The 24,471-nt window shown below is 40.4% G+C and overlaps 1 protein-coding gene across 1 annotated transcript; it reads right to left on the bottom strand.

Moving 5' to 3' along the window:
- Nucleotides 1-1,303: 1,303 nt before the first annotated feature.
- On the bottom strand, nucleotides 1,304-23,929 carry LOC115795583 (collagen alpha-1(IV) chain-like). The gene is made up of 52 exons (XM_030751557.1): nucleotides 23,858-23,929; nucleotides 22,164-22,217; nucleotides 21,276-21,365; nucleotides 20,065-20,109; nucleotides 19,928-19,972; nucleotides 19,760-19,822; nucleotides 19,532-19,585; nucleotides 19,243-19,269; nucleotides 18,441-18,509; nucleotides 18,242-18,304; nucleotides 18,112-18,147; nucleotides 17,865-17,909; nucleotides 17,660-17,737; nucleotides 16,714-16,767; nucleotides 16,548-16,613; nucleotides 15,599-15,643; nucleotides 15,459-15,512; nucleotides 15,212-15,253; nucleotides 14,993-15,071; nucleotides 14,784-14,819; nucleotides 14,500-14,676; nucleotides 14,056-14,145; nucleotides 13,759-13,842; nucleotides 13,561-13,631; nucleotides 13,283-13,471; nucleotides 12,974-13,145; nucleotides 10,850-10,939; nucleotides 10,656-10,763; nucleotides 10,381-10,475; nucleotides 9,902-10,052; nucleotides 9,666-9,776; nucleotides 9,269-9,433; nucleotides 8,909-8,995; nucleotides 7,980-8,114; nucleotides 7,741-7,839; nucleotides 7,542-7,640; nucleotides 6,731-6,870; nucleotides 6,458-6,584; nucleotides 5,450-5,527; nucleotides 5,177-5,275; nucleotides 4,915-4,962; nucleotides 4,339-4,521; nucleotides 4,061-4,191; nucleotides 3,685-3,757; nucleotides 3,400-3,474; nucleotides 3,196-3,321; nucleotides 2,999-3,094; nucleotides 2,376-2,585; nucleotides 2,093-2,270; nucleotides 1,849-1,963; nucleotides 1,583-1,755; nucleotides 1,304-1,409 (listed from the first exon to the last, which is right to left on the bottom strand). The coding sequence occupies exons 1-52, from the start codon at nucleotides 23,927-23,929 to the stop codon at nucleotides 1,304-1,306; spliced, it is 4,998 nt and encodes a 1,665-aa protein (XP_030607417.1).
- Nucleotides 23,930-24,471: the final 542 nt, after the last annotated feature.

The following is a 24,471-nucleotide window of genomic DNA, read 5'->3' as shown; positions in this document are numbered from 1 at the left end:
CGATACATTTATGGCACCCAACCACAGCAGAAGATATAATGCACACATTTGCCAAAGGTACAAAATCACTGGAGCTTTTTTTTTTTAAACAACTGTCGCCACATGTGAATGTAATTTGGTTTTGGACTTACAAGCATGTGTTAAAGTGGGCTGGAATGATTCCCGATCAACACCTTCAATAATTAAATCACAAAATACTACAAAGCCAGCTAATTGTTTTGCGTGCTGCACACTGGTATTGCTTCTAGAGAGACACGGAAAATTAGAAAGTAATGTAAAAACACCCTGAACAGATTGTTTTTTCCTCCTCTTCCCTGTCATGCCTTCATGTTGAGGATGTCAGTAAAGTTGTGGCTAACTCTGCAGTATGGGAATAAGCATAAATGCAGTAGCTTTTGTGATGCAGGAGGTAATAGCTGATCAGATTCAATTTTTCAAACAGCTCAACAAATATTAAAAAACACACAAACTGTTATTGATGTGATGTTGAATCTGTCTGCTAGCTAAAGGTAAACCCTACGGTGGCCCTGAGAGGCCAAATGCACTGCAATGGGCCACCGTATAAACCTGCTTCTCTTCCCTGAGAGAAAGAAAGCCTTAATGCGATAACTTCACTGAGAAATGGATGTAAGAAAAAAAAATGGACAGGAGAGGAAGAAGGGAATTTATTTTAAAAGGTAAGGACTGTGTAGCAAGTGACATTTGACAAACTAAAAATTTAAAACTTACATGTCATGTACTCATTCGTGTGTTGTATGACAATAGTAGACAGTTTACTGCAGTGTAGTGCAGGCTACACTGGTTAATCTGCACTACCTTGGTACAGTTTACAGTAAAGGACTATATTAGACTGGTGCTCCATGGTCACGTGGCGGTAATTTCAAGTATAGTCAAATTTAAGCTAATGATGCTTCACCGGTTATACTAGCTTTATATTGTGTAAGGGTTGGGGAGCAATCATGACAACTCCTGTAAAATCAGCTTTATATCTTGTTGAATTCACTCACCTAAATCCACAAAGATCAGTAAACATCAGATCAACCTGTACACAAAGAAAACTCTACCAGCACTAACAATACAAAGGATTATACAGCTTATTTAGTAATTCTTTCTCCAGATCTTAGGGTTCCCTTACCTGCCAAATCCCACTTTAATCCCTGCTTTTAAGCCCAACATAAACAATGAAATGAAATGAAAAACAGACTATTTAGATCACTTATGTGAGATACCACACTTTTTATTTTTACATTTTACAGATTTTCATCCCACTGAAAGCCAGATTACTGAAAATTAAAAACTGCCCTTAGTTTCTGGACCCTTCACCATGCTGCTCTGTTTTTCTGCAGACTCGACAACGGCTGATGACACTTTCTAGGAAAGGTTCCTTCACTGTCTCAGGTACTGGTTTACTGTAGGAGAACAACACACAGAGACAATAATAAATGCTAATAAATAAATTCAAAGTAGAGGTTTGGTGTTGTTCTGGGTTGGGAAGCCTGTAGAACAGCACTGTGTGTTGAATATTGAATATTAAACTGAAAGCAAAACAATGTATGCTTAAACAGAGTAGTGAATAGTTCACCTGAACATGTTGTTGGGGTTGAGGGAGGCCAGCCAGTAACTATAGGAATCAGGGTAGTAGTTACACGTCCCCCTGCCGTGACACTCTATAAAGGGCAATTGGCGGAAATTTTCCAGACATGAGCCAGGTGAAACCAAGGGCTGGGAGGATCCCTCTGCTCCAGCACCTGTTTGCTATAACAGACAATAGGAGTGGAATTACATGGATAAATGGCATTTAACAAGATCTAGGGATACAGATAAAAAAAAAGAGACTGGTTTCTTTACCATGATGAAGGAGTACCCAGTCCATAGTGATTCCCAGCCTCTAGGACATTCTGGTATCAGAGTTCTCTGGCTGTGGATGGCTATGACATTGGAGGTGGTTTCACACACTGAGCACCTAAACAGGCATAAATATTATTGTGTTCCATGTAAGATAAGAGGTAGGGGGCAATTTTAGTTAATGATAAACACACTAAATTGAATTAATTTTAGAGCAAAAAACTTTTTATGCACACTCTCATCCCACCTGCTAATATAGGATTTCAGCATTTCCCCTGTGATGGAAACCATGTTCATAGACATGGGCGTATCAGTGGACAGCCAGTATGAATAGTCATTACGAGAAGCATAGCGGCAGGCATTTTCAGTGTCACAGAACAGGAAAGGCATGGTAGAGAAATGAGGCAGACAGCTCCCCGTGGTGCCTGAGAGACCGTTTAAATGATCAGTAAAGCATAATTTTTAATTTTTTTAAAAATCATGCACAGTGTACACATCACTTCTGGGTGCAGTGCTTTCAATACTCCTACCAAGGTCCTGGCCATGAGCTCTCTTGTATCCGTTGATGAAAAGGAAAGAGTAACCATTATAGATGAAGCTGGTGCCATGAGGACATTCAGGAGGGTGGATGCTCTGACTGTGCCTGGCTATCAGGAAACTGTGGGTATAACCTAGACCAACTCTGCCGGGCAGACCTGGAGGACCCTTGCGACCTGGAGTTCCAGGTCTGCCATCTGGACCTGCAGAGTGAAGAACAAAATGTGCAATGTAATGATGTCATGTGGGCAGTTTTTTTCAAGGATGTTTTTGGTGTCTGGTGGGGGTGTTTTATAGCCTGTCACTACTAGATGCCACTGATGCACTGAGGATCTGTTTTTATATGCAATGGCAGGTATCTTCACTGAGAGATTTTTTTTCCCTTCACTGATTACCTTACAGATCTTATCCACACAATGGATTGGATTGTTTTAATGGTTTTGCTACTGCACCAACATGTGCACCATGATGACTATTTTTGAGAGGCAATTCATATAATTTGCACAACATTTAACCCTTCATAGGACACTGAAATACTTGGAAATTTGCATTATTATTTGATGTCAAGTGTTGAGTGTACACAAACACACACTTCAACACAAACACTTGAACACACCTGGCAGCCCTGCTCTTCCTTTATCTCCTTTCCGGCCTGTAAATCCAGACAGGCCAGGTGGGCTGAACCCCTGCATTCCTTTGGCACCACGCTGGCCTGGGAAAGAAAGGTTCAGTGGCAAAATTTACAGTTCTAATATCACTTATTCCATAGGGAAAGGTAATACAACAACAAGGACTAACTCTAAAAATATTAACCTGGAGGGCCTGGTAGTCCCGGTGGACCAGTTCTTCCTGGAGGTCCACATATACCAGTGGCACCGGGAGGGCCATAAGGTCCTCGTTCATATATCACTCTGCCAAATGATGGTTCACCTTTACGGCCTTTAGGTATAAAGGAGGAGCAATTAGAAAGCTATTTCCCCAAATATATAATACCAAGCTCATCAAGTACTGTCTCACCTGGTAATCCAGGAAAACCTGTGGGCCCAGGTGGACCAGGAGGGCCAGGGATCTTTCCAGGGTCTCCCATGTGCCCTAAAGCAAATAAAAAAAGGTTTTAATGGAATTATCTTACTGTAGTGATGCATGAATTCCAGCTTGTTAAGTATCACAAAACATAAAATGAATCTTCATAAGGCTTACTTTTCTGACTACTTTATTTTCTGTATCATATGTGTTTCAAATGTATTGTGAGAAACTAAATCAGCTACAGTTTTTCTGGGATAGGAATTTAAGATAGATTACCAGTAGGCCCCTGGAATCCCAGAGAACCTGGGTCACCTCTTACCCCTGGGCCTCCAGGTATGCCTATTGTACCCTGGGGAGGCAAAGGAAAGTGGAAAGATTGGACTCCAAGCATTGCAGTGAGAGTTTGAAGACTTGGTACAAAATATCAGTTTTACTTTGATATGAAGAACGATAGCAGAAAATGATAAAAGTGATGTCATTTTTGCGAGCACTGCCAGCACACATTTTGTCATGCCGTTTTTAAAACCTAGGCTTGATAAAAGAATTTTACCTCAATTGTAAAATACAAATTTTAATACAAAACACTGGACCAAAAAATTCCTTCTACGTTCTCTAGTCATTTTGTCAGAAAACAAGTACTGTAATAACTTACAGGTGGTCCTTGCAAGCCTGGATCTCCTGGTTCCCCAGGATTACCTGGGCTTCCTGGAAGACCTGGGTCCCCTCTCTCTCCTTTTATTCCAGGCACTACAATACCTGGAGGCCCAGGTGGGCCAGGGTAGCCTACATTGAGATTAGAGAGGATTGATAATGGATATATATCGGTAATTGGGCAGCCTATTGAAATAGACATGCAATTAACATCCATATGGTGACCAAATTACATAATATCAAATTATAATTTAGACCTACAATCTGGTAGATGCTAACCTTTCCTGCCAGGATTTCCAGGGTGGCCACGGTCTCCTTTAAACCCAGGAAGACATACCCCTTCACTTCCTGGTGGCCCTCTTGAACCAGGGATGCCATGTGGACCTGGAATTCCTTTGTCTCCTATTAGTCCAGGACTACCTGTAATAGACAAACCAGGGAGGCCAGGATTTCCAGGAGGACCTACAGTATGGAAAGAAGAATTAGTATTAGGAATCAGTAAGGAATTACTGCATACAACCTGTAATCAAGTGCAACAATCTTTCAATAACGCATTGTTTGTTATATATACATCAGTTAATAAATTGTTGGTTGTTACATTGAACTCTCATTATTTAACTTCTTGCATGTGGATTACGTTGTTTTGTTTTTTTAGCAGGTAAATAAATCAGGACTTTGAAAGGGTCTGGTTGAGTGCAAATTTTACCCCCCCCCCCCCCCCCCCCCCCCCCCCCCCCCCCCCCCCCCCCCCCCCCCCCCCCCCCCCCCCCCCCCCCCCCCCCCCCCCCCCCCCCCCCCCCCCCCCCCCCCCCCCCCCAAATTGAACTTCTTTAGTGGATAATATGTGTGACTCACCTGGCTGACCTGGGTCACCACGGTTCCCAGGCCTCCCACCTGTCAAGACTGCAGAAGAGAGAGGAGAGATATAAGGGCAGGTGAATCTGACTATACCCTTTTTAGGGTTCCAATAGCTATGAAAGAGGTAGCTGTTCTACAGGCTTGTTTGAATTTATACAACAGGAAAAGCATTCATAGAATACTTATAGGTTTTTAGTATATAGGATTATGCATGATCTCAAAGAGCCACACAAACATTTTAATGCAGTATTTGGCTTACTAGTCTCCCCTTTCTGCCCGGGTGGCCCAGGAATCCCATCTGAGCCCTGGTTTCCTTTAGGACCGGGAAATCCTCCTATACCTGGTGGACCCGCATTACCTGAGGCAAAAAGATTTTTTTTTTTTTTAAGTACACTAAAGTTAAACTTTAAGTATAAATAAACAATGAATAGTACTACTTGACCAGTCATCCCAACATTAACACAGTGGGTTGCACTTTAAAAATGTGGTGAAAAAAAGTTTCCTTGTGTAGTAATAATTTAAAGGACTTTGCCTGGTAGTCCATTAGGTCCGCGATGCCCTTTGCTCCCTGGAGGGCCATCTGACCCTGTTGGCCCTTGATAGCCGGAACCTGAGACAGAAAGGAGGGAAGAGAGTGAGTTGGGTAGAGAGGTAGAGATATGTCTGTGTAGATTCTCAGTCATCCAGGTCATAGTAGTCTCTGGAGCTTGAAAAAGGCGACTGGACCTCCTCACGTCGCGCTCCGTCACAGTGAGTGTCTCCGCCCTCCGGCCGGGAGCGCAGCGGGCTGTCGGCTTCCCGACTCAAAGCGCGCAAAGAAGATGTTGAGTTCATCAGCCAGAGAAGCGTCGGCACTCACCGGGTGTGTGTGTGGTGCTTTGTAGTCCGTGATGGTGCGTAGTCCCTGCCACAGTCCCCTGGGGTCAGACTGTTGTAGTTGCTGTTCCAGTCTGCGGCCGTAGCGATGTTTAGCCTCTTTCACCGCTCTGCGGACGTTGTATGATGCAACCTTGTAGTCCTCCATGTTCCCAGAGGCGAGGCCGGAGTTGTAGGCAACGGTGCGAGACCATCTATGTCCACTGTGAACAACCATCATTGAACAGAGGAGGTGGATTACGTCACCAACTTTCCCCCGCTTACAGTGCTGTCCTGAGCTCCCTTCCCAGACGTCTCAACCCCCATTCACACCTTTGTTCCAGTGACCTCAATAGGCCACAGGAAACAATGGAGTGGAGTCCTAAATTGGTTTCAACTGAAACCACTGATTAAATATGACCCACGCCCCCTTCACACCTGGGCACATGTGTTCACGCACATGATCAATAGAGGGTCATAACCACCTCCAGGGGACTACGCCCACAGGGGGTTAAATACCTGGGTCTCTCCACCATTTGGTTGAGAACTGAAGAAGCCTTTCGGATGAGAGGTGAAACGTCTTCAAGAAACAAAAAGAAGTCCAGTCGCCTTTTTCAAGCTCCAGAGACTAGAGAGGTAGAGAGTTAAAACTTCCTAATAATTTTAGTTTATCAGTTGTACATACCATTTGGTCCAGTAGGTCCTGGGTCTCCCTTGGGACCAAATATTCCTGGTAAACCTTCCGATCCTGTGATTCCAGTTTGTCCTTTCTGACCCTTCATCGCATTAGTATTAGTTAATCCTGGTTCACCCTGAGGACAGGAAGGGGAATAAAGAAAGACGGAGAAAGAACCTATTGATGAAGGTATTTGTTTCGTATTGCATACATTCTTGCGTTTATTTACCATGCTGGACTCTGCTCTTTTGCATCAGAGACATTTAGATCTGTCATCACTACCTTCTGGCCTACTGGTCCAGGTGGTCCATATCCAGAGTAGCTTGGTTCCCCAGTAGCTCCTTTGGAACCAGTTTTACCCAGATCACCATCTCGGCCTGGTCTTCCAGGGATTCCTCTGTCTCCTTTTATTCCCTTGGACCCTGGCAGATTTAAATGGTTGGTAACACTTTATAATAACTACACCACTATAATAATAATTATTATTTTTTCACAAAAAAAAGTATTATTGCCTCTTGCTTGAGTCTCTTAGATTTCTAATATTGGTGCAATGCAGGCTCCAATGTTCCAAATCACATTAGTAAAGGATGCAGGTAATCTTTGGAAATCTCAAGATTTAGTTCTCATTGATAGTGCCATTCAATTCAGAATCTGAAGAGGACCACTTGGTTTTACTCAGAATTTAAACAGTGCCAATTGGCTCTGTTTAAATTCTGAGAAAAACCAAGGACATAAGCAATGTTTTAATATACTGTCTGTGTCCTTTACCACTTAGTCTTTGTTAACTAGAAACAAAGAAGAGAAAGGAGTGTGTTTTTATTATTATTATTGGCTTGCAGTTTGGAAGAATCTTGCAGTTTTCTCAGTGCAAAAAACTGTGCACTGAAAGGTTCATTTATTAATCATCTTTTAAGGGATTTGCAAAACTGAAGTTTCGCATATGTTGTTAAGTTTTAAGTTTAGACTTTATTAGTTGAAGGTTTGTTTTTTTTTTTAGTAGTAGAGATTTTAAAATGAATTATTCTACACAGTGAACATTGAGCATTCAAAAGCATGATGACCAAACATGCCCTTAATAAAATGCAGGACTTACCTTGAAGTCCCCTGGGTCCTGTGTCTCCAGGGGCTCCGGGAGGTCCTTGAATCCCTGATGATGTCAATAATGTGTCTAGACCTGGATCACCTGGGAGTCCTGCGGACATATAGATACACAGATTTTCACCACGTGTATATGTCAGATTTACAAACCAAAATACTGAATAATCACTGTGAATATTAAGCTGATTTCAGACCTCTTGGTCCAGGATCCCCTGGAGTGCCCACTTTTCCTTTCAACCCTTTTGCTCCATTTCTTCCAGGATCTCCATAGGGACCAGCTAGACCAGGTTGACCTTACACAATACAGTTGGTTTTAAAATATTATCTGCATATCTTACTTTTTGCCCTGTCCTAATATAATAGGGACTTAAAAATTGATAATTTGTGAAAAATCTCACTAACACTAACACTAAGACTTTACTGGAAAATTTACCTGGTTGACCAGAGTCCCCTGGGAACCCGGTGAAATTTATTGGTGTTGGGGCTCCTTTTGTACCTTTGGACCCTTGGTCCCCCGTATTACCAGGCGGACCTGGAGGACCTCTGGCTCCATCTGGACCAGGGTCACCTGCAAATAGTCAGGGCAGCTGTAACTTTACCAGCTTCATATGGATAACATTTTTAATAAATCACAACACAGATGCAAAAACTAATATTTTGTTTCAGATCTTATGTGGCTTAACTTTGTTTTTTATGTTTATTAAACGAGAATAATATACTGTTTAATAAATAAATAAAGGAACACTTTGAAAACACATCATATCTCAATGGGAAAACAATAATGCTGGATATATATAATGATATGGACTAGGTAATGTGTTAGGAAATAAAGGATGCCACAGGGTTTGATGGAAAAGAAAATTATCAACATCCAGAGGGCTGAACTCAAAGACACCCTGAAAATCAAAGTGGTAGGCTAGACCATTTTGCTGAAATTTCACTGCAGTAACTCAAAATAGTACTCAGTAATTTGTATGGCCCCCACATGCCTGACAATGGTGGGGCATGCCCCTAATGAGACAACAGATGGTGTCCTGGGGGATCGCCTCCCAGACCCAGACCAGGGCATCACTGAACTCCTAGACAGTCTGAGGTGCAACATGGTGGGATCTGATGGCCTGAAACATAATGTCCCAGAGGTGTTCTGTTGGGTTTAGGTCAGGCCAGCATGGGGGGCAGTCAATGGCATCAGTTCCTTAAATCCTTCAGCAACTGCCTGCATACTCTGATTAATTTGAATAAAACGTGTTCCTCTAATTTTTTATGCAATGTATGTACACAGCACTGAAGGTGTGTGTGTGTGTGTGTGTGTGTGTGTGTGTGTGTGTGTGTGTGTGTGTGTGTGTGTGTGTGTGTGTTTACCTCTTTGACCTGGTGGACCTGTAATTCCAGGCAATCCATCTGGTCCATATCCTGATGATCCATCAGGTCCAGGGTTTCCTTTAGGTCCTAACAAAAGTCAAGTGGAATGCTTCAAGATAAGCTTTGATAAAAATAAAAACATTGTAAAGCTTTAAACTTCTTGGAAGTAATTTTGATATCGTTAACATCACACTAAGCAGTCATGTACATGAAAAACACTGACTTTGTAACTATTGTACAGTACCAGTGAAAAGTTTGGACACACTTACCAATTCATATGAATGGATGAGAGAAACGTTTGACTGGTACTGTATATTGATGAACTTAAACAAGATTGGCCTTTCAGAACACAAATGCTACCTGTTTGACCAGGCAAGCCATTTTTTCCTTTGATTCCTTTTTGTCCACGATGCCCATGTGAACCTGGCACTGATGGCCCAGGGAGCCCAGGTTCACCAGCGCGGCCAGGAAGTCCAAACCCAGGCAAACCTCGATTTCCCTTCTCACCAGTAAAGCCCTTAGGTCCTAGAACAGAGATACAAAACAAACAAACAAACAAACAAACGAACAACAACAAAGAAAAGGTGAGAAACAATAGAAATATAGAATTAAAAAATATTCAGATTATTTGTATTTGTTCATTAAATTAGAGGAATATTAGCAAGCGTTTCACCTTCTTTTATAATTTCCCTTCTATTTTCATTCGCCTTTCAAGGCTGATTGTAAAGTACACCACACGACTTTAGCATATACTAACCTTGAAGTCCTTGATAACCATTTGGTCCTGGTTCTCCACTTGGTCCAGGCAAGCCTTTACATGATTCTTTGCTACCAGGCAGTCCAGGTAGTCCTGGAAGCCCCATAGAACCTACATAAAGGTCACACACATCCCTCCATAAAACATGAAATAATGTAGCATAGACATAAATATTGTAAGTTTGTACCATATTATGTCTTTTTTGGGGGGGCTACAGTTTTATTGTACAGAAGTACCTTTTTCTCCTTGAAAACCAGGACTGCCGTTAAACCCTGGATTTCCAGGTAGGCCAGGAGCCCCAGGATCACCTGTGGGTCCTGGATCTCCATCTTCACCTGGAAACCCCGGAAAGCCTGGAGGCCCAGGGTATCCAGGGCCACTATCACCCTGATAATAAAAATATGCAGAACATTGTTTATATGTTCACATTCACTCCTTAATGTGCTTCCAGAATGATATTATATCGCAAGGTATAATGTTTGCTCATTTTCCAGGTCTTTAACTTAGTAAAAAAAAAAGCCTCTGGATTTACCATTTAGAGAGAGTGGCATTTCATTGATTTCTCAGCAAGAAAACAGAGTGTCTCCCAAATTATTACTCTCTCATCTCTCATTGTCTGATCTCCTACCACAAAGAACTTACATCACATGAAGATATACTAATTAATAATACTTAATACTACCGTATCCATTATATATAAAAATTTGTTTCTAACCTTTGGTCCTGGCTCACCAAGAGGACCTTCTGGACCTGGCTGACCTGGGAAACCCCTGCTTGGAGGGCCTGGGAGACCTGGTTGACCCTTGTCACCTGAACAACACATACACATCAGTAAAAATATAAATGATGCATTAGCAATGACTGGAACTAGTTCTCATTTCATTTTGAAGATACAAGACAATCAAAGTAACCTCATTACCAAGGACATACAAATCTGTTATGTGTTTGTAAATATGAGCCTTTTTTGCATATTTTCACAGAACTGATTACCTTTTTGTCCTTGCCTCCCCGGCATTCCAGGAAATGACACGGGACCATGTTCTCCTTTCTGGCCTGGCATACCTGGTGGTCCATGAGAACCTGGTGGCCCTGGATAACCTGGATGTTTTTTTAAATGATATAAATGATGCATATACCATATACATATCCATACATGCATCCATACATAATACACACATACTTACCTGGGCTTCCAGGTGAGCCTGGCTGACCTTTTGATCCAGGTGGTCCAGGAAGTCCCTTTTTGTATAAGAGGCCAGGTTCCCCTTTTTGTCCTACCAATCAAGGAGGGAATGAAGAAATGAAGAAGGGATGGATGGTGTGTGTGTGTGTGTGTGTGTGTGTGTGTGTGTGTGTGTGTGTGTGTGTGTGTGTGTGTGTGTATATATTGTTAGCCTAATAGCATAATTGCCTAAGTCATATTTTGAGATACCTACCTAATTCTACTCTGCTAACAGAGTAGATTCATTTAGATAGATATCTCAATTTTGGCACACACACACACACACACACACACACACACACACACACACACACACACACACACACACACACACACACACACACAGTGGGTATGGAAAGTATTCTGACCCCTTTGTTTCATTGCAGCCATTTGCTAAAATCAAAAAAGTTCATTTTATTTCTCATTAATGTGCACTCAGCACCCCATCTTGATAGAAAAAACCAGAAATGTAGACATTCTTGCAAATCTATTAAAAAAAGAAAAACTGAAATATCACATGGTCATGAGTATTCAGACCCTTTTCTGTGACACTCATATTTGATTCACATGCTGTCCATTTCTTCTGATCCTCCTTGAGATGGTTCTACTCCTTCATTGGAGTCCAGCTGTGTTTGATTAAACTGATTGGACTTGATTAGGAAAGGCACACACCTGTCTATATAAGACCTCACAGCTCACAGTACATGTCAGAGCAACTGAGAATCATGAGGTTGAAGGAACTGCCCAAGGAGCTCAGAGACAGAATTATGGCAAGGCACTGGCCAAGGTTACAAAAGAGTTTCTGCAGCACTCGCGGTTCCTAAGAGCACAGTGGCCTTAAATGGAAGAAGTTTGGAACAACCAGAACTCTTCCTAGACCTGGCCGTCCAGCCAAACTGAGCAATTGTGGGAGAAGAGCCTTGGTGAGAGAGGTAAAGAAGAACCCTAAGATCACTGTGGCTGAGCTCCAGAGATGCAGTAGGGAGATGGGATAAAGTTCCACAAAGTCAACTATCACTGCAGCCCTCCACCAGTCGGGGCTTTATGGCAGAGTGGCCCGACAGAAGCCTCTCCTAAGTGCAAGACATATGAAAGCCTGCATAGAGTTTGCCAAAAAACACACGAAGGACTCCCAGGCTATGAGAAATAAGATTATCTAGTCTGATGAGAAGAAGATTGAACTTTTTGGTGTTAATTCTAAGCGGTATGTATGGAGAACACCAGGCACTGCTTATCACCTGCCCAATACAATCCCAACAGTGAAACATGGTGGTGGCACCATCGTGCTATGGGGGTGTTTTTCAGCTGCAGGGACAGGATGACTGGTTGCAATTGAAGGAAAGATGAATGCAGCCAAGTACAGTGATATCCTGGAAGAAAACCTCTTCCAGAGTGCTCAGGATCTCAGACTGGGCTGAAGGTTCACCTTCCAACAAGACAATGACCCTGAGCACACAGCAAAAATAACAAAGGAGTGGCTTTGGAACAACTCTGTGACCATTCTTGACTGGCCCAGCCAGAGCCCTGACCTAAACCCAGTTGAGGATCTCTGGAGAGACCTGAAAATGGCTGTCCACAAACGTTCACCATCCAACCTGATGGAACTGGAGAGGATCTGCAAGGAAGAATGGCAGAGGATCCCCAAATCCAGGTGTGAAAAACTTGTTGCATCATTCCCAAGAAGACTCATGACTGTACAAGCTCAAAAGGGTGCTTCTACTCAATACTGAGCAAAGGGTCTGAATACTTATGACCATGTGATATTTCAGGTTTTCTTTTTAATAAATTTGCAAAAAAATTCTACATTTCTGTTTTTTCTGTCAAGATGGGGGGCTGAGTGTACATTAATGTGAAATAAAATGAACTTTTTTGATTTTAGCAAATGGCTGCAATGAAACAAAGAGTGAAAAATTTACAGGGGTCTGAATACTTTCTGTACCCACTGTGTGTGTATGTATTTATTTATATATATATATATATATATATATATATATATATATATATATATATATATATATATATATATTTATATAAAATAGGTCTAAAGGATTGATATATGTGCATTAATCATGTTTTGTTCATTCACCTGGAATTCCTGGTTGCCCTGGCAAACCAGGTACCCCATCATCTCCTTTAATTCCTTGAAGTCCAGCAGGTCCATAAGCTGGTGGCCCAGGGTAGCCAGCTGGTCCTGGCCTGCCTAAAGGGCCCGGTGGGCCTTGGAGTCCACGTTCTCCCCTCTCACCAGGGAAGAGATACTAGAGTGGGCAGAATTGAAATGAAAGTTTCTCTTGGTTGGCTCCTGTACATGTTAAAAATTAATGCATCAAATGTGACACCTGACATGTGACATAACATGTCATTGTAAAGCTCAGATCTGTGAACAATTTCTCACTGGATCCCCTGGAGACCCTGGATTGCCTTTGCGACCTGGTATTCCCGGAGGTCCAGAGAAGCCTGGATCCCCGGGCCTCCCAGGTTGCCCCTGGTCTCCTTTTTCTCCCTTTTGTCCAGCAGCACCATAGGAATATGAGTCTCCCTTCTCTCCTTTTGGACCTGGAAAACCTGCTTCACCAATTGGACCCTTTGGAGAGGAATTAATTTCAAATGTTTACAGGAGTGAAGAAAACAACAACAGCAACAAAGTAAAATTTTAAAGTTATGCTTTCTTACAGGTCTTCCAGGTAAGCCTTTAGGTCCTGGGAAACCAGGTTCACCTTTATCACCTTGAGGCTGATTAAAGCCTGAGTGAGAGAAACAGGCCACAATCCAGTTTTAAATCTTATTTGCTCTCTGTTGTTAACAGTAAAAGTTCATTTGCATGTTTAAGTCAGATAGAGTAGAATTCATGTGTTATGCCGTGCTTGTTACCAGGAGAGCCAGATTCACCACGAGGACCCGGTGGCCCTGGGAGTCCTGATCCAGTACACGCATAACAGGGCTCCCCCTTTTGTCCTGTACAAACAAATGAATATTTTTTGTGAATCTCTTTTATTGGACAATATAATTTCATAAATGAGATTCAAAGGCCTGTATAAACTGCCATTTGTAATGTCATCTGCACATAATACATTAGTTTGCTAGTAAAAATAAGTCATTACCAATGTGAAACAAACATTGAATATTAACTAATAGATTATAATGTAATGCATTAAATTACTTTTCCACCTTTCATTCCAAACATCCCATCATATCCCGTGTGTCCAGGCACTCCCCTCGTTCCTTTAATTCCTGGCAGGCCCTTGATAACCCTGTTAGCTAAAAGCAACAACAAACATAGTTACTATCCTCATTACACATGAACAAAATAGCTACATTTGTCATCACTGCATTCATGTGTCCCTTAAAAATGTAAATTAGCATCTCACATCACACATCTTACATTGTGCCTCCCAGAAACACTTACAGTTAAAGACTAGACAAAGCCAAGTTAAAGTTAAGTTAAAGATCTGGATAACTGAAAACTTTCAAAGTGATCTATTTTGTTTGTCAAGGCATTTGAAATAATGACTGCTCTTACTGAAAGAGAATACTGAACCGCAAAGTAGGTGTACTGTTAGTATTTGAAGTCATAGTGCTTGGAGGATTTTTTAGAGGAAAATTTTTGCGTACTTCTGTCTTCAGGGGCTCCAGGTGGGCCCTGATCCCCAGGCGGTCCTTGATCACCAGGATCCCCATCTGGACCTGGAGGTCCAATATAATTAACCCCAGGATCCCCAGGTTCACCTTTTGGGCCTGGAAAACCCCTGGGACCACGTAGGCCGGGCACGTAATTCCCTAATTTATCACCTGTGCAGGATGAAGTGATAGACCTTGGGCAAGCTTCACAAAATAAGCTCAACATGTAGATGAAGGTAGAAAAAAATCTGAATGAGAATAACAGCCTTTCTTCATACCCGAAGGTCCTTGTGGTCCAGGAAATCCCACAATACCTGAGAAAAGAGTAATAACTTATGTTATTTCTGTGTGAGCATGCATGCTACAGTAAACTAGGGATTTTTTCTTTTAAATCGACATATAACTAGCTCAGGCTTTGGTTTAAGTCTTTGCTATTCTGGTTTTATTTCTTTTTTTAAGAAATAACATATTACAGAGTATTATCTACCCTGAGGCCCAGGAATTCCAGGTGGGCCTGGAGGACCAGGATCTCCCCTGTATCCTTTGACTGGCTCAGTCAAATATGTCTGTATACAAGGTGACATGGGACATGTTGGAACAACAGGTATTTTCAGATTCACTTAAAATGCACAAGAATAGAGTCTGTCTGATAGCAAAGATTAATGTAGAAGTTTGTCTATCAAATAAGGAATTGTCATAAACTCACCTCTCCACTTGGACCCGGCGGACCCCTATTTCCCTTTTCACCCTATGCATTAGAGTATGCAAACAACATGTCATATAGAACATTTTTCCGCATCATATTTTTCTCTTTTTGTTTTGGTACTATGCAACTTTCAGGGAGTTGTCTTAATATTTTGCTTCATAAATACAAAATTTAAAGAGTGAAATATATAGTGAAATAAGATCTGAAATATTGTTAAAAAGAGAAACAGAAAGAAAGGACGACTGACCGTCATTCCTGTCGTCCCTGGATATCCTGGATCACCTCTGGGGCCAGGCCTTCCCTAAATAGAACTATATTGTATTCAACAGCCATGCATGCATGCATACTCATAAATACCTAAATACTTATAGCACAGCAGTACAGTACCTCAAACCCAGGTAGTCCAGGCTCACCATCCTTTCCCGGTTTTCCCTGCAAGCACAATTAAATTAAAGCATGAATATTCATAAGGTTATGTTTTCTTGAATTTATTAGGATCAAGTGCATGATTTCATTTATTTTCTCAGTAATTATTATTTTTTCTAAATATACAATTTTTAGACTGCAGTTGTGAGGTGTTTGTCTTCATGTCAAATAAAAATAGGTAAAATTGTCCTTCAAATATGTAAATAAAAATGCATCTCTGGAAGCAAAACACTTCATCTCAAGTCACAGAGCACAATACTATATTGGCTTTTGAAGATTAATTGTGATAATTTCAAGTCATGCTAAGAGTTCTTATTCCAAGTCCTGTTTGGGGACTTTGATGGAGTGACTTCTAATGTACTCTATTAGAGAAGACTGTCAGAGTGACCACATCACTGTTGGGCCTTTTGAGGGGCCTCACAAGTACTGCAGTGCTGTATCCACTTGAGTCTGAAATCATGACAAGATTATGTAGCACCATCTTTTACTTTGATTCAGACCGGCTGCCATCGTCCTTGAACTGAGATGGCCCATTTCACGGGGCTGGTAATAAAACTGTGCAATATAATTAGGTTGGACACATGCTGGTTGTTGCTGTCTTGGCAAAATAATTTTGATGGAATGATGAATAAAATGTAGATTAACAATGAGGATCTTTTCTCTCCTCTTTGATGGCAAATCACATTGAGTTTAATGTTGCTTCACTGCCCTCTGCTGATCATCCTCTTTCTTGTGCTATTCATAGTGTTGCTGGTAATGCTTTGGTGCAAAGGGAACGATTGAAAAATTTTCATATGGAGACAGAAAAATGTGGCATAACAGGCACAATAAATCATTACACCCAATGCTATATGCTCTGTGCACACAGTCAGATGGGAAAGTTCAAAACCCAGAATGAATGGTGTCTTACCTCTGGACCTGGCAGCCCTTTGTCTCCTCGTGCTCCTTTGCTGTAAATGCCATAACCGGGGTCTCCCTGAAAAGAGATTAAAATAAAGATAAGAATCACAAAGCTCTGTTCATTTTAAAATGAGTGAATGTCATAAAATTGTCTTGAATTTTAAAGAGGTACTCACAAGTGAACCCTTGCAGCCCTTTTCTCCCATATCTCCCATATCTCCTTTTATCCCCTAATGCGGAATAAATAAAACCTCAGGTTATGTTCTGATTATTTCAGTAACAACACTTGTCTCTTAGAGTGGTGGACTGTGGAAAGTGCAGCTCAGGGCCCACATGTTTAGAAATGTATTCGAAAATATTATGTCTGTATTTAATTTGTTTTTCAATTTGCATCAACCTTTTTTTTTTTTTTTGTCTCTTTCCCTGTTAATCACTTTAGAAAGACATTAGAAAGTCCAGATCTTTGATTTCAAACATGGCAGTATATTTTGACTGCTTTCCCAGTTGCCTTGAAATGTTTTGAGTATTTTCAGTTCGAAGAGGATGAGGCCAAGCAGTTCTGGTGGGTGGCTGTGATCTTTTCTCACATTGCCACCATTAACACACTGGCACCTTATGAGCTTTAAGGTCATTTGTAGTGGCAGTGGCGCAGTGGGTTTGCCTACCCAGGTTCGAACCCCTGTCCCTGTGCTGCATTGTGTCCTTGGGCAAGACACTTAAACCACATTGCCTAACGGTAGCGCCGGTCTCTGGCTGCATGACCGCAGATGCTTGTCTCTGGATGAGTGATCTGGAACGCTCATTTTGTTGTGTGCCTTGTGTGCACAATGAGTCGAATGTAACATTTTAGGACTTTTTTTTTTTCCTCCTTTGGCTTCTTTCACACCTTCCAGTTACTAAAAGAATTTTATCTTTTTGTCCCGTCAGCTGACCTTAGCTACAGTAAGTGCAGGTTGTGTGAAACCCCACTGTTCAATCAGTCACTGCAAAAGTTGGAAACTATTCAGCTTACACTGTGACTGAGCAGTGTGAAGAATGAAATCGCTGGGTCATTTCGACGTGTGAAACTATAAGCATGGTGACGAGTCAGTCAAAGAGTGTTAAGTGCAACTGTCACTGTACCTCTAACACAAGACTCCCTGAGACAAGCTCCTTGATCCGACCTTTTGGTCCTGGTGGGCCTGGTGGGCCTTGTCTCCCCTACATCATAAGACTTAAAGTCACCCTCATTGAAAAAAGCAAGACATTATGCACATAATGTTTAAAAGAAACTGTCAGAATGAATTACGGTACAGTGTTGCCAAAATAAGAGTGAAAAAGAAACTACCTTGAGTCCACGAGGTCCTGGGGAACTACTGATACCTTCCTGGCCCTAAAACATGGAGTCATGCATTTGCAACTTTTTTGTGTAAAAAAACAGATCTTTTTTTCTTCTTCTTTTTGTCAAGAGGAGTAACCCCAAAACACAATCCCTGCAGCTCTGGTTTTACTTTTTAGACAGGCAATACATAATCACATAATAAAAGCTGTTAAATGCATACAGCAAGACTCAAATTAAATCTTAGCAGCATTACCTTAGATCCTGAAGCCCCTGGAAGACCGGGTAAGCCCTATTCATAGAATTCAGACACTTCTATCAAACATCACACAAAAACTTTTTAATAACATATTACATCTACAAAAATCTCCAAATGCTTTACTTACAAGAGCTCCCCTTGGTCCAGCTTCCCCTGGTTCTCCTTGGTATCCAGGCAAACCTGGATCTCCCTGAAATTCAATGAAACTTTGCTTTCAATATAAAATAAACATAGCTGTACAAAAACAAATAAATATGTGTATATAATCTACTACTGCTTTTTTGTATAAAAAAAGATATTATTAAAAGGGTAGTCTAAAATTTTACCGGCTGCCCGTCCCTCCCAGGTGGTCCAGGGGGCCCTGGTTGTGAACAACATGATACCCGAGAGTCACCCTATCAAACAGATACATCAAAAATGTAATAGCACCTTATAGTTGCAGTTAGTAAATCTTGTTAGTCTGTAGAAGTCTGTAGACCCTTTTAGACAGGTTTAATCAAGCTTGTTAATGTGTTGTGTACCATGATCCCGAAATGACCACGCATATTTAGAACTGGTTACAAGCAAGTGCTCCTTCTGTGAAAACTCAGGGTTCATGATAGAAGCTGTGTGCGAGCCACCATCACATGAAATGTTCATTTGAAGTCCGTTTAATGCTAAATGTCAGCACACAGATACATATAGAAGTGACTGGGTCTGCAAACACTACAGACACACATGCTAAGGCAGAGCTTCTGGGATAAACCTTAGTTTCTGATGCTTTTAGAGTTTCAGCTCTTTTACACACTAGAAACACATATTGCTAGCATTCTTGTGCCTTCAAATAAACATGAAGTGTTCTCAGTAGTTCTGGCCCTAATAATTAACTTTCTAATTGTAATATTTTAATTTTAAGGATAACTTATAGATCAAAAGAAAAACAGATTGGATTTGGTAGAAATGAGTTCCGGGATTTTGAAACAACAGAGACCTCAATGGCAACATTGTGCATTTTTTATTAAATCATGCAGGATCTTGCTGTTAGACTTCTTTAATGACAGCTGTTGCTGAGCAACTCTGCAGTCACATCTTTCCATAATACAGAAAGAGTTTAAGTGCCTTGGAGTGGAATAGCATACAGTTAATTACCTTAGGTCCGGGCAGACCTGGTTGACCCTGTGAAGTAAAACAAAGTCAAAAGAAAAACAAAAATATTTATTTATTAATGGTAAAATTTTACGCATGACGAAATGAAATAAAAAAAGCTGAAGTTGCTGAGAAGTATAGTGAATTAAAACAAAACAAAACAAAACAAAACAAAACAAAACAAAACAAAACAAAACAAAACAAAACAAAACAAAACAAAACAAAACAAAACAAAACAAAACAAAACAAAACAAAACAAAACAAAAAACACTTGTTTGATTTTTTTTCTTACGGGCAGTCCATCAGGGCCAGGGATTCCATGTATACCAGGAGGTCCATCGTTTCCCTTTAGGTAAGCAATGTGTTGAGAACATGCAGTGAAATTACAATCCTTTTAAGGTGTGACACATTTAAAAAATGTGTTATTTAAAATTAGAAAAGGTGTAACTTAAAAAAACAAAAACAAAACAAAAAAATAGTTCCAAGCATTACACACAGCTAATATGCAATATTTTCATACATCTGTTCCATTGCAGCCTGGGGTCCCTGGTAGGCCTGGAGGCCCCTGTAGGCCTGGGACACCCTATAAAAAAACAGACATATGTGGGCATTTGCAGGAACATGCAAGTCTGTGATACATAAATCAGAAGATACTATCACTCTTGTATGACATGATAAGCTAACTCACTGGTAGGCCATGAGTCCCAGCAAACCCCTCTTTCCCTTCCAGTCCCTGTAATGACAGAAGCAAAAATACCATTTTTTAAAAACACACATGTCGGTGTTACTGACTGAAAAATCAACACAAACATGCAAAAGTTTTACCGGATCTCCTTTTGGTCCTGTGGGTCCATCGGGCCCAGTGTTTCCCTGTCAAAGTAGGCAAACTTTTGATAAATCCTTAAGGTTTAGTAACACAATCAGTCACGTGAAAAAGAAAGTTTTCATGTAACTCTGCAGTCCTGTGAAAAACTAAGCACACCCTTGCTGCCTCCATAGGAATTACAGTAAGAGGGTAAGTAGCTAATCAAATGCATTCGATTAACTAGTCATCAGCTGTGTGATCATATAAATGCAGAAAGTTTGGCAGTTTGCTTTGTCTGGGGCATTCAGGTGTGTATCGACACAATGCTACAATCTTCCCAGGAGTGAATATCCAAACAAATTCATCCCAGGGTCAGGCCATGCAGTGGTCTGAGAAATTGCAAAAAGAAAAAAACCCAAAAAACAAAACAAAACAAAACAAAAAAAAACAAAAAGCCTGAGTTGACATGTTAAAGGTGATGATTTGGGCTTGTTTTACAGCTACAGGACCCGGGCACCTTCCAGTCATTAAGTGTACCATGAACTCCTCTATACATCAATATGTTCTAGAGTCAAATGTGAGGACATCTGTCTAACAGCTAAAGCTTGGCCCAAATTGGGCCATGCACCTGGACAATGATCCCAAGCACAGCAGCAAATCTACAACAGAATGGCTGAAAAAGGAAAGAATCAGTGCTGCAATAGTCCAGTCAAAGTCCCAAACTCAACCTGTGCTGAAATGCTACGGTTGGACCTTAAGAGAGCTGCATCAACTATTGCCTGCAGACCTCAATGAACTGAAGCAATGTTGCTGGGCTGATGTGCCAGACTGATCAAGTCTTTCAGAAAAAGTTCTTCAAGCTCATCATGTGGTGTACTTAGTTTTTCAAGTGACTGTACAGTTCTGTGAAAACTTTATTTTCACAGGACTGTAAAAAGGGGTGACAAAATAAAACCCTGAAACATAAATGGGATCCCATCGTTCTGTGTTTCTGAGACTTATTGCTAAGGATCATCAAAGGTGTTTTGGGACCAATCCTTGGTGTAGCATTTTATATTGATTATTTCTTTATCTGCGATCTGCATATAAAAGCGTAGAAGCTCAACTAAAAATATGCAGGCAAACAAAAAAGTGTAGATTATCTATTAAATGTTAAAACATGAGATCTAATTGGAACTGAAGATACAGAATGTGTTAACATGAGAAAGAGTCATAAGAGCTTAAGTTTTACCTTTAGTCCCCTTGGCCCAGGAGGACCACCTGGTCCAGGATGACCCGGTGCACCACGAGGACCTGGATTTCCTGGAAAACCTTTGTCTCCCTGTGTGAGTGAATGTATGTGTTTGCATGTATATGAGAGAAAAAGAGAGAGGATACAGAAAAAAAGGAAACAATGTGGCAGACAGAAAACAAACAGCAGTCTATGAGTAAAGATGTATCTGCTGTTTTGTGGACGCTTCTGAAAATACTGCCAAACATAACTACTATTGTCAGATTTTCAGCTGCATGAGATTAAAATTACAGACATTGTTTATTTTACAACAAACCTGTAAACAGAGTGAAATATTAGTCCCTGTTTTAAATGCCTTTGGAAAGGATATATCCGTTACCTGTTCTCTTATGTTTATACAAGATATAACTATTATTAATTTGTGTATGATTGACACTTGTTAAAATTACACATAACAGTAAAAACAAAAACAAGTTTCTTCATAAATACATTTGAGGGAGTAACAAATGAATAGAGAAATAGATTTCATTAAGGTATGATGACTGTGTCCATTTGCTGGACATATACATGCATTCTGAATGAGTATATCTAAGATGTGTTTCACAATTACATTTTTTGTTACCACGAAAAATGAATCAATTGGTGGAATATACACAGTAGAGTCACAGGATTTTCCAAATGAGCGGTTTCATGTTCTCTGCTCCCTCTGCTCGGAGAAACGTATGAATGAATTTAAAGTAAAAAAAAAAATCTGGCCTTGAGAAAATAATAAATAAAATAGAATAAATTAAAGTTTAGTGAAAAGAAGAAGTAAGTAGCTTTATAGTGCAGTGTGAATCATAAAAATCCTCTTGAGTCTTGGACACAGAAAACAAATTAGACACTTACCCTGCTGCCTTTTACTCCATCGCAGCGGCACCTTGATCTTCCATTGCACACACACTTAAAGAAAAGTTACATTTTTAAAACACAAAAAGACAAACAAACAAACAAAAAACCCAAACAATACATCAACAAAAAAAAACTGTCCTGTTGACAGATTTTCAGATATTTTTAATATAATTCTGCTCCCTTAAAGTAAATTGTCCTACCCATATTAATCACTATAAACCCATTTTAATTTTGCATAACACAGCATTTACTGTATTATTTTTAACAAAGCAAGTTGTACATAAATATTCCTTTATGTACAACTTTATGAGTCATTTCAGCAGAATCTTCATAACTCTGGAGTGAAAGCGGACTCTTTTCCTTTCTTGTTGAATCCGACCATTCTAATCTTGCAGGCTACACTTCCTTAAGGAACGCTTCAGATTTGAAGAATCCCAATATTTGCACTCTAAGTTGCAACTTTCACATCTTTACCAGTGCTTTGTTGTTAGAATAGTGAAGGAAGTCTCCTTGTACTTGCGGATAAGTTGTGTAGGATTTGCAGTTGCCTTAATACCATCTCTAACTCTGCCGTATTAAGACCCTCCCGAGTCTCTTTTGAATGCAGTGGCCTTTAATTTGAAAGCTGCAAACATCTTTGCTTGTCAGCATTGGAAAAGGTTTAGTGAAGCTAACAGACTAAAAAAAAAGAAAAAAGTAGGCGAATAAGTAATAAAAAAAGAGTAATCTGCACAGAGAGGTCTTCGTAGGCTAAATAATGGGCCGCCTTTGAGCCATACACAGCTCAGCATTGTTGTGAGAGCAGCTAAAGTGGCAAAACTGTGATTCACTATAACTGGTTTATTTATTACAGCAGCCATTAAATTATAATGAATTCAGTTCTTCAACATCCTTTTGCACATGAAAAAAGTCAAGCTTGAAATCAGTTGATGATAATTGCATCATGTCCAGCTGATGCGGCCATGATATAAAATTCTGACTAAAACTTTGCTATCCCTTCTGTGTTGTATCTCTCAGCATTTGCCTGCTCACATCCTGTGCCTTTTCCATGACCTACTGTAAAAAGGCCGACCAACATAGCACACTGAAGAATGCTGCACACATTACCCGATGAAGTGCATAAACAGAATGCAAAAAGCATCGCATCTCTTCAGGACACAAAACGACACATTTTATAACAAAGTTACGTCAGTGAAAATTAAACTGTTCTAACATTCTGGACAACAGCAAATTTGGGACACTGTTCTCCAGTAAGTATTCGTTTAGTGAATTTATTACGGATCCTGACAGAGTTACAAAAAGAGGAAAAAAAAGAAAGCCCCATACAGCATTAATAATTAAGAAATTACTGATGTCAGTGTTAAATTTTTTTTTTAGGTGGGAAAGAAAAATATTTCATTTAGTAGACAGAGCATCAAGTTTTCTCTTGAACAAAGTCGATCAGGAAGTTACTAAAGCTCAACAACAAACCCAGTCAGTGCAGTCTGACATGAAGGAAAACAACACAATCTTTAAAACACACCATGTCCCACGAGTTCACACAAAGCATAAAACAAAACAAAACAAACATAAAAGCAGAAGAAAAAAAAAAAGACAGTCAATACAGTGATTGACTATCAGTGTATGCAAGGATTAAATTCAAACTGTCAGTAATATTTAAAGCTAAGAATGAAAAATGAGAAGCATCTTACATTTTTTCCCTCAGTCACCACCAGCATCGCAACAAAAAGGATTAGAGGGACTGCAAACACTGGCCTTCCCATGGCTTTTGTTGTTGCATTTACATCAGTAGCTCAGGAAAAACCACAGGCATCCCAGGGATGACGGATGTCTTCTTGAGTGCCCTCCTCAGTAAAGGCTTTCAAATCAACCTCATCTACTGCTGCATTTTGGATGATGTTAGGTGATTGAGCCCCTCAATCACAGTTTCCCCATCTGACTTCAGACAGAACAGCCCAGTCAAGTTGTTTGACATGACCTTGAATAGGAAGGCGGTCTGAACTTTCAGTTGCGCTTATCCTCAGTCAACATGCTTCTCCTCATCTCACTTCCACCGGTCCTTACAGTGGCAGTTGCTCACTTCTTTTTACTGACATAAAGTTGGAATCTTGTCAGGGATTAGGCTGCTTGGGATTTGCTAAATCCTTCATGAAAATCAATTTGAGCTTCTGAATTTGGGTGAGTCATGAATGCTTGATGTACATAGTGGGAATAGCTTGTTGTTGTTGTTGTTGTTGTTTTTAGTCCTTAATCAGAAGCATTTCCCCCTTTTTTTTTTTTACATATCATAACTGCATTTACTCTT

This window comes from Archocentrus centrarchus, chromosome 17 (assembly GCF_007364275.1).
Source record: "Archocentrus centrarchus isolate MPI-CPG fArcCen1 chromosome 17, fArcCen1, whole genome shotgun sequence".
NCBI classification, from domain to species: domain Eukaryota; kingdom Metazoa; phylum Chordata; class Actinopteri; order Cichliformes; family Cichlidae; genus Archocentrus; species Archocentrus centrarchus.
This window is presented reverse-complemented; position numbering and strand designations above follow the sequence as displayed.

What these genes read in the sequence shown, in the direction of transcription:
- LOC115795583 (XM_030751557.1), bottom strand. Translation starts at nt 23,929, where the DNA reads ATGGGAAGGCCAGTGTTTGCAGTCCCTCTAATCCTTTTTGTTGCGATG. An exon ending in TGGGATGTTTGGAATGAAAG is followed by an intron (nt 13,843 to 14,055) that starts GTGGAAAAGTAA and finishes TTGTTTGTACAG; the next exon opens with GACAAAAGGGGGAGCCCTGT. An exon ending in CGGACCTAATGGACTACCAG is followed by an intron (nt 5,276 to 5,449) that starts GCAAAGTCCTTT and finishes TTTTTGCCTCAG; the next exon opens with GTAATGCGGGTCCACCAGGT.